Source organism: Stenella coeruleoalba, assembly GCF_951394435.1.
Source record: "Stenella coeruleoalba genome assembly, chromosome: X".
NCBI classification, from domain to species: Eukaryota; Metazoa; Chordata; class Mammalia; order Artiodactyla; family Delphinidae; genus Stenella; species Stenella coeruleoalba.
Window position 1 is genome coordinate 105633962 of NC_137152.1, and position 12558 is coordinate 105646519.

The 12558-nt window shown below is 36.4% G+C and overlaps 1 protein-coding gene across 4 annotated transcripts in view; it reads right to left on the reverse strand.

The window, feature by feature from the left end:
* ZNF280C (zinc finger protein 280C) overlaps positions 1-12558 on the reverse strand; it is a 74668-nt gene that overhangs the window by 10406 nt on the left and 51704 nt on the right. For all 4 annotated transcript variants that reach the window (XM_079910862.1, XM_079910864.1, XM_079910863.1 and 1 more), the window contains 5 exons: positions 12097-12197; positions 11186-11332; positions 5386-5517; positions 926-1221; positions 324-464 (listed from right to left, as the gene is read on the reverse strand). In XM_079910862.1, coding sequence (XP_079766988.1) covers positions 324-464; positions 926-1221; positions 5386-5517; positions 11186-11332; positions 12097-12197 — 817 coding nt within the window. The remainder of the gene's footprint in view (positions 1-323; positions 465-925; positions 1222-5385; positions 5518-11185; positions 11333-12096; positions 12198-12558) is intronic.

A 12558-nucleotide genomic window follows, 5' to 3' on the forward strand; every position in this document is an offset into this window, starting at 1 on the left:
ACTTTCTGAAAGACTTTGAAAAATAGTTTCCCTAACAAACCTATTCTAATTTCATTAGTCTAACTGTTCTTAAAATTTTTGTTCCACTAATTTCATGAGTTATTATGCTGGAAAACAGTATTGGGTAATATCCTAGAAGTTCCCTGTTGCTAGATCTTTTTAGATCCTTGATGTGACAAACTGGCTTTGTTTTCAAAAACCAAATATCTAAATATTAAAAACGCATGAGAAATATTTTTAAAAAATAAAACAAATAAAAAAAAAACCCCAAACCAAATATCTTGAATGGCAGTTTTGACTGGCAGTGTACATGTTTAACTCACCTCACCGTATGATTTATAAAGGCTTTGTTACAGTTTGTTTTGTATCTGCAAAAATTACAGTGGATATATATTGAAAAGTGGCTTGCAAAATCTTTTATTTTGGAACGACACTCAATGCACTTGTGAACTCCCCGAAGACACCTTATGGAGACAGGAAAAAATATATTGTAAAACAAAATAATATGGTAAAGCCTTATTAATGTTTTATTAATTGAAGCCAAGGTGTTTAAATTAAATCTTTAAATAGAGACTTATAATTTGAAAATCTGCTTGGAAACAACAAGCTAGAATAAGTAAAAAAGTCTAATACCAGTTAATGTTTCCTTGGAATAAAAAGGATCACGTTAACAATTCAACTATCACAAGATATAAGCATAAAATATAAGATTAGTGTAAAAGATGACAATTATACAATAAACTCAGTAATTCAAGTTCTGTTCAGCAGTTGTAGAAAGTACCTTTTTATTATCTTCTTGGCCTACATGCCAGATAAGTGATTATCATGTAAATGTGCATACCTAGTGATATGCTAAGCTATATTAAAATAACCTTTAATATTTAATATTAAATTAGGATTGTATATCAGGAATAAAAGATATTACCTTAAGTTCTTCAAAACTATGCCGATTTTATTCTTCTTGTTGCACTCTTTCTTTTGCTTGTGATAGGTTTTTGCTTTATATTCAAATACATCTCCACCTTGACTACTTGCAGTGGACGTAGTTGCATAAGACTTTCTTGTCTTATATTTACTTTCATAAGGTTTTGTAGGATCTTCAGCAGTTTCACTTGTAGACTTTGAAGGTGAGACCTGAAGAGAAGAAGTGCTTGGAGTATCCTTGGAAGATGTAGTTGATAGACTTGAACGAACAGGTCCAACTGAAGCTCGAATAGTAACCTATAAAAATGAAGGCAATATATATTTTTAGAAAATTAAGCATCACATTAATATTAAAAAGATCAAACATTATGCAGGCCATAATTGGTTTTTGACAAGGATGCCAAAACAATTCAGTGAGGGAAACAATAGTATTATCAACAAATGGTGCTGGGACAACTGGATATCTACATGCAAAAGAATGAATTTGGACCCCTACCTCATACTAAATACAAAAATTAACTCAAAATGTATCAAAGACCAGACTGTAAGAGCTCAAACTATAAAACTCTTAGAAGAAAACATAGGAGTAAATCTTCATGACCTTGGGTTAGGCAATGATTTCTTAAATATGATACTGAAAGCACAAGCAACCAAAGAAGAATAGATAAATGGACTTGGTAAAAATTAAAACTTTTGTGCTTTGAAGGACACTATTAAGAAAGATAAAAGATAACCACAGAATGAGAGAAAATATTTGCAAATCATATCTCTAATAAGGGACTTGTATACAGAATATATAAAGAACTCTTACAACTCAATAAAAAGACAAATAACCCAATTAACAAATGGGCAAATGATCTGAATACACATTTCTTCAAAGAAGATATACACATGAAATAAGCACATGAAAAGATGCTCAACATCATTAGTCATTAAGGAAATGTAAATCAAAACTCCAGTAATGTATCACCTCAGACCAACTAAATGACTATAATGAAAAAGACAGGTAGCAGCACGTGTTAACAGGATGTGGAGAAACTGCAGCCCTCATATATTGCTGGTGGGAATGTACAGTGGTGCAGTAGCTTTGGAAAACAGTTTGGCAGTTCTTCAAAATGTTAAACATAAGAGTTATTATATAATCCTAGGTGTTCCACTCCTAGCAATTCCACTCAAGAGAAATGTACACACAAAAACTTGTACATGGGCTTCCCTGGTGGTGCAGTGGTTAAGAATCTGCCTGCCAATGCAGGGGACATGGGTTCAAGCCCCGGTCCGGGAAGATCCCACATGGCACAGAGCAACTAAGCCCGTGCATCACAACTACTGAGCCTGCACTCTAGAGCCCGCGAGCCACAACTACTGAAGCCCGCATGCCTAGAGCCTGTGCTCCACAACAAGAGAAGCCACCGCAATGAGAAGCCCGCGCACCGCAACGAAGAGTAGCACCCGTTCACCACAACTGAAAGCCCGCGCACAGCAACAAATACCCAACAGAGCCAAAAATAAATAAATAAAAATAAATAAAAAATTAAAAAAAAACAAACAAACTTGTACATGAATTTTCATGAGAGCATTATTCATTACAGCCAAAAAGTGGAAACAACCCAAATGCTCATCAACTTATGAGTGAATAAATAAAATATGGTATATCCATACAATGGAATAATATTCAGCCATAAAAAAGAATAAAGTACTGATACCCAAGTACTAATATAGCCTTAAAAAGGAACAAAGTACTGATACAAGCTACAATATGGATGAACCTCAGAAACATTATGCTAAGTGAAAGAAACCAGTCATAAAAGACCACATATTGTATGATTCCATTTGTATGAAACGTCCAGAAGAGGAAAACCCACAGGGATGGAAAACAGATTAAAGTTTGCCTGTTGCTGGTGGAGGGGAAATTGGGAGTGACTACTAATGGTTATGGGGTCTCTTTAGGGGGTGATAAAATGTTCTAAAATAGATTGTAGTGATGTTTTCACAACTCTGTGAATATGCTAAAAATGCTAAAAACCCCTGAATTGTATACTTTAAATGGGTGAATCGTATGGTATATGAATTACATGTCAATAAAGCTGTTACCAAAAAAAAAAATCACTGCAATACAAAAAGTTAAACATCAGGGTATAAACTACAATCAGGTAAGTCTCGCATTTATTCTAAATGGTCATACCAATTAAATGAAATTTACCCTCAGTATTTATTTACTGTTGTAATACTAGTTTTGTATTGATAGCATTTATATGTTAACACAGATAGTAATGGGTCAGAAGAGCACATTCCATGGCTATTTTATGCTCTGATATAACTAAATAGCTTTGGTAAATATAGAGGTCAAAATTTAAATCTCAAATCCTGAAATAACTCTTTGGTAACTATCAGACAGATCTCCAGAATCACTGTTAACACCTGAAACTTATATAATATTGTACATCAACTATACCTCAATTAAAAACAATAATGCACCCCCCCAAAAAAACCAGATCTCCAGTAAATGTGACCTCTCTCTGGGGGTTCTTTGGGCAAAGGTTACTGCGGAGGTTACATCAATTCATCATACAGCATGGAGAATTTAATAATATTCAGAATTTTCTTAGAGCGAACTAATATAAAATTTCTAATTTAATATTCAGAAAAAGAAATGTTTGATTATACCCATTGGTTGATAATGAAAAACAGTCACCTATATATTTGGTATCATACAAAAAGCACTGAACTAGGAGTCAAAAGACCTGAGGTTAAATTTCAGTACTACCTCTTCCTAGCCATGTGACCTTGAGTAAGTAACTTATCCTCTCTAAGCCTCATCTGTAATATGGGAATAATACCTGCCTTCTCTACCTCACTGGTTTGCTACAGGGATTAAATAACAGAATGTATGAAAAAGCACATGGAAAGCTTAATTCTGAAGTGCTAACAAGACATTTAGTCTCATTTATTAATAATATCATAATTATAGTATATAATTATTACCATTATTATTAATAAGGGAAGATACGAGAGAGGATTGCACTGCTTATGTTAGTATTCTGCGTGTCTTGTTCCAGCATGGAATGAATGGACTACAGGGAAGGATACTGGATAGCTTCTCTCCCTCTAGAGCTTTAGAGCATTGCTTTACATTATTTTAATGAACTCAAATAGCAGACATACTCACATCAAAGTTTAGTACTCAAATATAAGTACTAAATGTTTGGGAATTATTTCACTTTGGATTGTGCATCCCTCTACTGGAGCAAATAGTCAAAAGCTGACTTTACATAGAAGAAGTCAAAGAAAACAGATGTACATAAGGCAGAGGGAAAATGAAATTTGTCGTCAGATGTGTGTTTGCTCACTTAACAGTGCAATGCTAATTAAGAGAATTTGCTTCTCTAAGAGTTGACTCAGTAATACCAACTTCAACAAACTACGGCATTCAAGGCATTATGACAGATGTTGGAGACACAAAGATAAACATGATTCCTCACCAGCTGAAGCAGACATGTACGCTGCCAACTGGAAAAGCTCAAAAACAGACTATAGAATATTTTTTTAAAGTATTTTTTTAAATTAATTAATTAATTAATTATTTTGCTGCGTTGGGTCTTTGCTGCTGTGCAGGCTTTCTCTAGTTGCGGCGAGCGGGGGCTACTCTTCGTTGCGGTGAGTGGGCTTCTCATTGCGGTGGCTTCTCTTGTTGTGGAGCACGGGCTCTTAGGTGTGTGGTCTTCAGTAATTGTGGCTCACGGGCTCTAGAGCGTGGGGTCAGTAGCTGTGGCGCATAGGCTTAGCTGCTCCGCACATGTGGGATCTTCCCGGACCAGGGCTTGAACCCGTGTCCCCTGCATTGGCAGGCAGATTCTTAACCACTGCGTCACCAGGGAAGTCCCCAGACTATAGAATATTGGAACAACACAATAACTCAGTCTACAGTTAATATAGTTGCACTCACTGCAAAGGAATATGCTCCAATATAGCACATTTCAATCAACTCAAAAAACAATGGATAGGGCTTCTGCCTGCCAATGCAGGGGACACGGGTTCGAGCCCTGGTCTGGGAAGATCCCACATGCCGCGGAGCAACTGGGCCCGTGAGCCACAGCTACTGAGCCTGAGCGTCTGGAGCCTGTGCTCCGCAACAGGAGAGGCTCCGACAGTGAGAGGCCCGCGCACCGCGATGAAGAGTGGCCCCCCCAAAAAAAAAGAGTGGCCCCTGCTCACTGCAACTAGAGAAAGCCCTCACACAGAAATGAAGACCCAACACAGCCAAATAAATAAATAAATTAATTAATTTAAAAAAAACAATGGATAAAAAATTTTCTTTCCAAGCATAAGAATGATAAAACCTAAAATTAAAATTTTAATGACAACCAGAAGTCAATTTTTAATATTATATTGAATAGATTAAAACAGGCAGGGGTTTATTTCTATTATCATACAATGTTAAAACACAACATATTTAAAACTCACTTTTGTACCAGGAGGCAATCCTTCTAGCTCTTTAGGCTTTATAAATGTCCGATGCTGGGTCCTGTGATCCAGTTTCTCTTTGTAGGTCAAAAATTGTAGTCTGCATTTTGTACAACGATGAACTCCTTTCTTCTGTTTACAATAAATATTAGAAATAATATTAGAAAATAATTTCTGCCACCACAAATCCCGAGGCCTGAAATTGCTCTTAATAGCTAAAGAATTTTAAAACCAGAATTTTACCACATCCTATCATAAATAATTCCAAAATATTTCATTTTTTACAAGTACTTCTTGCATTAGTATTTGAGTTTCAAAAGTATTTGTTATCATACAGGCAATCAATATGATAATTATATCAATTAGATTACAATGGGACAAGTCCTATACTATTTGTAGTGTGAGTTTACTTAATTATTAATTTGAAGTATAAACTATTCAAACATATGATATCATGAAAATGAGCTATATTATACTTTTATTCTTGGAAAGATCAAATAATTTTTGTTATTTCCATTTGTTTCACAAGTTGGTAACATATATTGAACTTTCTAAAACCAAACAAATTTAACCAGACACTCCCAAGAAAGTTATGTTATAGAAATGGTTGTATATGTCAGTGTTTGTCCAACAGAACTTTAAACAGTGATGATAATGTGCTGTACTGCACTGTCTGATATGGTATCCACTGCCACATGTGGTTACTGAGTGCTTGAAATGTGGCAAGTGCAACAGAGAAATCGATTTTAAAATTTCATTTAATTTTAATTTTAAATTAATTTAAATTTGAATAGACGCATGTGGCTAGTGACTGATATTGGACGGCATGGTTACAGAAGCATAAATCAGAACAACTGATCTGAATTTACTATTTGAGAACCCCTTGACTATGTTCCTTCTGAAACCTGGTCATATTATTACTTTACCAATAGGAAACAGGACCGAAGAGAGATGTAAGGCACTTGGCTCATAGCTAGTTAGTGTTCTTTCTACTACATACTAGCAACTGCAGTTTTTTTGTATATGCTGTCATCAATTAAAATATGTATTGTACATTCATCGGTAAATTTGGAACAACGTACAAATATAAAAATGTTTTCTCTAAAGCTGTATCTCCACAGGTTCATCACTATTTGCATTTAAAACACAAATAAACATTTAGGAAAAATCAAATGAGGTAACATACATTAAAGTACCTAGCCATTACTGGTGCACAGCAGGCATTTGATAAATAAAAATTCCTTACAAAGTTCAAAGCAATAGGTAAATATAATGTACTTGTATTACTATTTTAGTTTCATCTTAAGAAGTATGGTTAATTGGATCATATCATAGGTACAGCCAACATAAACAGATTCACCTATATGTACTCAAGAGAGGGGAAAGAAGGGGGAAAAAAAACTCAGTCAAGAAGCTGATAGCAAGGTAACATGACAGAAAGTTCCCCAGATATAGGTCCCAGAAATCTTTTCTCTACCTGTACCTATATCTCATCCAGTTTCATGACTTTAAATAGTATTCATCCAACTGCCTACTCAACATCATTATTTGATATCTAACATGCACTTCAAATCAACATGGACAAAATTAAACTCTAGATTTTCCCCCATCCACCCTTAAAAAAAATCTGTTCCTTCCATAGTCTTCCCAATATCTCAATATATGGGAACATCATTCTTGCAGCTGCTCAGGATGAAGGAATTTGGTCACTCTTAACTCTTTCTCTCACACCCCACTGATAAAACCTTTCAGCTCTACCTTCAAAAGCATAATCTTTCCACTTGTCATCACCTCCGACCACTGCCACCGGATGAGTCCAAGTCACTCACCCGCACTCTCTCACAATAGCCTCCTACCTTCTTGTTTCCACTCTTTCCTCCCAACAGTCTATTCTCTCCATAGCAGCCAGAATAATCTCTCACATGCCTAAACACTCCAATGGCTTCCCATAACCCTCCAAAATCCTGACTCTGGCTTACAAGGCCATATACTATCTTCCCCGCATTCTGTTGCTACAACCTCATCTCCTACTACTCTTTCTCCCACTTGTTTACCATGCTCCAGCCACACTGGCCTCCTTGTTGCTTCTTGAACATCTAGATATATGCTCACCTCACTGCCTACTTACTGTTCCCTCTGCCTGGAACATTCACTCCCAGATAGCCACATGGCTTAATCCCTTATTTCCTCTGGAGAGACTTCTTTGACCCCCCCACATAAAAAAACAGAAGCTACTCTTTCACCTCCTAAGCCCTGGCATTCCCTATCCTCATGTATTTCCTCCCTATGGTACTTATTACCAGCTGGCATACAGATACATTCAGACATAATACATATTCTCATTCTCTCTCCCACCTGCCACTATAATGCAAATTCCAGAGAGCACAAACTTTGTTTTGCTCACTTCTGTAAAACAGTCCCTGGTATATATTAAACAGTAAATAAGTATCTGTTTAATAACCAGTAAGGCAGGCAGCAAGAGACTGACAGAGAGTGCACATGAGAAGCAAGCACAATTAAACTAGTTCAAAATGTCTGCCATTCCATTCAATGAGCATTTGCCCAGAGCCCTGAGATGGGGACATTAACCTACTATTCCCTTAGATGGACTCAAGTCTTTCATATCTCTCTTATCCATGTATACCTGTGATGTGCTGAGAATAATACAGTACGTTTTTAAAATAACATGATGTTCAACCAAAAAAATGGTGACCTATTCCAAGGATAGAGACAAAAATTGTGTTGAACTTTTTGACAAGGATACTATATCTTTTGGGCGATTTGAAGGTTTTCAAGGCTAATTCTGACTCTCTGTAATATCTGCCTTTAGACCTAATGTCAGTGAAGAATGACTCTGAGGTAAAAGCTTGGGCCCTAGGTCAATTTTTGGCTCTGCCAACTATCAGCGAATGTGACACTCGGCAAGGTAACTTACTTTCTATAAAGCTTTGTTTCCTTATCTATGAAATGGAAATGATCGCATACCTGCTTTGTAGAGTGGTTGTAAGGATCAGACAAGATAATGCAAGTAAAAGCACTAGTGGCTGTCGTACAGCAAGTGATTAGTATATGTTAACTGCTTGTTATTACTATAAAGATCTAATGAGGCTATGTAACACATCTGAAATCCTTCATCCTTTCTTAAAAGTTGTACAAACTGTCCTGTTAGCTCTGAAATCACTCAATACATAATAATCTATTCTTTTAAGGAAAAGGTTACAACCAAAGTCTTTAAAAAGAATAAAATGAGCCACAGACTCAACAATTCTTATGGTCTAAAATTGCCCTAATATCATCTCAATTACAAGCTTATAATCTTGCTCAGCTATGGTTTTTGAGTCTTTTGTGAACAATTATATTCAAACTGAGAGTCTTCCTCTATTGATTGCTGACTGCCTACCTCTTAGGTACTCCAAACTTACAAAAAAACTGGGCACCCATGGTGTGTCAGTAGTCCCAAGACTACTCTCCGGTTTGATGATTCAATAGAAGGACTTATAGGGCTTAAAAGCTGTTATACTCACAGCTCTGATTTATTACAGTGACAGGATACAGAACAGGATTAATAAAGGAAAAAAGTGCATTGGGTGAAGTCTGGAGGATACTGGCACCAGTTTCCAAGTGCCCTCTCCCAGTGGAGTTGCATAGGACATGCTCATCAATCCCCCAGCAACTAACTGCAGCAACAGGTATGAAGTTTTTTGGTTTTGTTTTGTGTTGTTTTATTTGGTTTTCCAGGGAAGCTCTCTTTGAGTCTTAGAGCCCAGGTTTTTCATGGGGTTCAGTCACCAAACCTTCAGACTCCAGAAGAAAAGCAGGCATTCACCATAAACATATTTTTGCACAAGACCTAGAAAAGCTGGTACCACATGGCTCAAGGTTCCAGGCGTGTAAAACACTCATCAATTAATAACAAAGGCTCAGTTTCCAGAGTTAGCCAAGGGCTAGTTATGCAAGTAGACTCTTCTGAAAACGTGCATATTTGAGCAACTCAGACCTGCTGGGTTAACGCTTTCCTATATATGTGGCAAGTTAAGACATACAACTCACGGTATGAAGAGTGACTACAGATCAGGTTAAACCATTTAGGAGACACAGTCCACATAGCAAGCCCATCCATCTCTTTCTTACCTTTCTAAGCATCTATTACTCCCTCCACATCTACACCTCACTCTGGAGCTTAGTAAAGCACAAGAGAAAGAATTACGTTAAAAGCTTCATAATAAAATAGAGCTACTGCTTTATATCTCATTCTTTCTTTCAAAATCAAAGGTCAAAGGATGAAATACAGAGTACCAAGATCAGTGTTTCAAAAACATTCCTAAAGAAATGTTAGTATGTGTTGTGCAAATAAAGGATTCAATGGTCAAATAAGTTTTGGGAACAACATATACAATATCACTTGCTTGGAGATTTATGATCTTTAAAGCATTTTTTAGCATGTTAAAAGCTCTGAAAAATCCTATCAAAAAATAAACAAAAAACTATTCATTTTGTAAGTGCAGCCATTTACTGAATTTCTTTTTCCAGGAACAATTTTAGAGTAGAACATCTATTTGACGTCTGATGGAACATGGGGGAAACTCTAGAATAGAAAGATTTTGCCAGAGTTTAACAGTGAGGTGACATACCAGGATAAAAAAATAAGCATGTTGCCATAACACAGGTGATCTTGAATGCATCTGGATATTCTATATTTATGATTTTTTCCAATTAACAACTATAAGTTGATTTCATGATTATCTAATGACTGGAACTGAAAGCAATGTTAGCACAAGTGCTGAATAAAATGGCCATGATAACGCATTCAATAATAAGGAAATGTAATGAGCTGATCAGTGAGGAGGCAAAACCTCATTACATAATCAGATTCAGTAAATTCATTGACTTCTGATTTTGGCAAATGTATGACTGCTCTTTCAAGCACTCAAGAATAGGCTCACTGTTATCAAGTTTTCAGCCCAAATAAAGGATGGTCTAATTGTGTCAGGAAAAGAACCAGCAAGCATAAAATGAAAATTCAAGGGAAAGGTGCAAGCACTAGTACTGATATTCCAGAAATTACAAAAGCAGAACTGGTAAAAGTCATCTAAGAAACAAGTTATAACCTAAACACTGTTCTTTGGCATAGTTCACATATCTAGAAATGTGTCATTGCTGTTTACTTTGTCACTGTCTGCTACAAGAGACCATCCTGGATCACTGATGACAACCACATGTCTTCTCATAATAAAAAGTGGGCTAGGGAATTCCCTGGAGGGCCACTGGTTAGGACTCTGCGCTTCCACTACAGGGGCCTCTGGTTTGATCCCTGGTCAGGGAACTGGGATCCACAAGCCGTGGAGCGCAGGGGTGGGGGGGGAAGGTGGACTAGAAAGTGGAGATAAAGTTTGAAGAGAAAGAGGAAAACAGAAGATTGTGAATCCTCAATCTTATCTTCCTTAGTTCAAGCTTATCCTTTTCCCTGCTCTTTAAAATCATTCCCATTCTCACCACTCTTAAACCCTTGAAATGTCCAATATAAATATTCCACTCATCTTTCCTCTTCCCCTCCACACTAGGCTCCTATTTGTACCTACCTTTCAGAATTTTCACTATCCATGAGCCTCATCATCACCAGGAAGCAGACAAGGAGAAGAAGTGGAAGTTTCACAAGTATTTCAGCATAAATTATGAATTAATGGTGTCATTTGGAACAACTTTGCTTTCCTTCTAGAACAAATCTAACCAATGTTCTAAGTTTATATATATAACCTTTTCACTAAGACAAAATGAACAAATAAGAACTGCTAAACCTCACCTGATGCTTCATGTAATGATTCATGTAGGGGGTTGCCATTCTACTAACTTTGAGGCAAAATGGACATAGCAAGTTCTTAGTATTTTCATGGGATGCTCTAAAATGAGTTTCTACATCAGAAAATGTTGATGATCTAAACTGGCAAACCTAGAAATATAAAGAAGATTTAATTTAACTTGAAAATTTGTAACCGATACGCAATTATATCAAAGTAGCCACAATAAGTCATTTGTTTAGAGTAACATGATGTAGTACTAATTCAGCTCTGCTGCCTATACAACCAAGGATCCTGATACTGCAAGTAATACAGATAATCTCTGAAGCAGAAAAGTTGTCTTTCAAAGTTTAGGGATATTCCTAAACATCAGTAGATTCCCTTCTTTTCAGATCTACTACCCCCCATCCCCATCCTGACTTGAATTTTCAAAGTCTGACACCTCTTGACCGATAAAGTTTTTCCTGTTACATCAAATGAGGATCCTCTTCTTTGGATTTTAAATAGCATCCAGGCTGTAACAGAGGCAATTTATCTTTATCTTGCTATCTTACTGGGGACCACTTGAAATTCTGGAAAAATACTGGCCCCAAAGCCTTTAGTTGAGTTCCCCGTAACTAACAGTATTTCCGATTTCTCTAACACGTCTATATTCTTCCCTACAGGGTAAGAAAGTCAATATGTTTGTCTTTCTCCAGCAGGGCTTTTTGTTTGTCTAGCAGAGGGGTCAGCAAACTATGGCCCACAGGTCAAATCCAACCCACCACCCACACATACATGAGTTAAACCAAGAGTTTCAACTATTGAAGAGGGTCTTCATTTTAGTAATTCATTTTTATTTTAAAAAAAAATAACAATACTATTTCATGGCATGTGAAAATTAAACACCTAAATACACAATAAAATGTGTGTGTACCTGGCAAACATATGGCATTTCACCGGGTTTATGAGTGTCCTTCATATGTTGTAAAAGAGTATGTTCTGTTTCAAATGATAATTCACAGATTTTACAAATAGCTGAAAGTGGAAAAAAACACATTACATCATTTTAAGGATGTATAAATCAAAGATTCAGTTTGCACATCCATAACAACAGCAGCAACAAGTAATAATAATAATAGTGGTGATGGTGGTTCCAACAATTCTAGTGTGGTTAACTTTGTAACGCTGTTCTAAGGACTTTACTTAGTATTAGCTTGTTTCATTCTCATACCATCACTGAGAGCTGTACTGTTAATTTTTATCCCCATTTTTTCAGATGAGGAACCTGAGGCACAGAAAGATTAATTAAGTTGACTGACATCTCACAGCTGTATTAAGAGGCAGAGCTGGGATTTGAATCCAAGCTAACTCCAGACTCTGTGATTTTAACTATCAC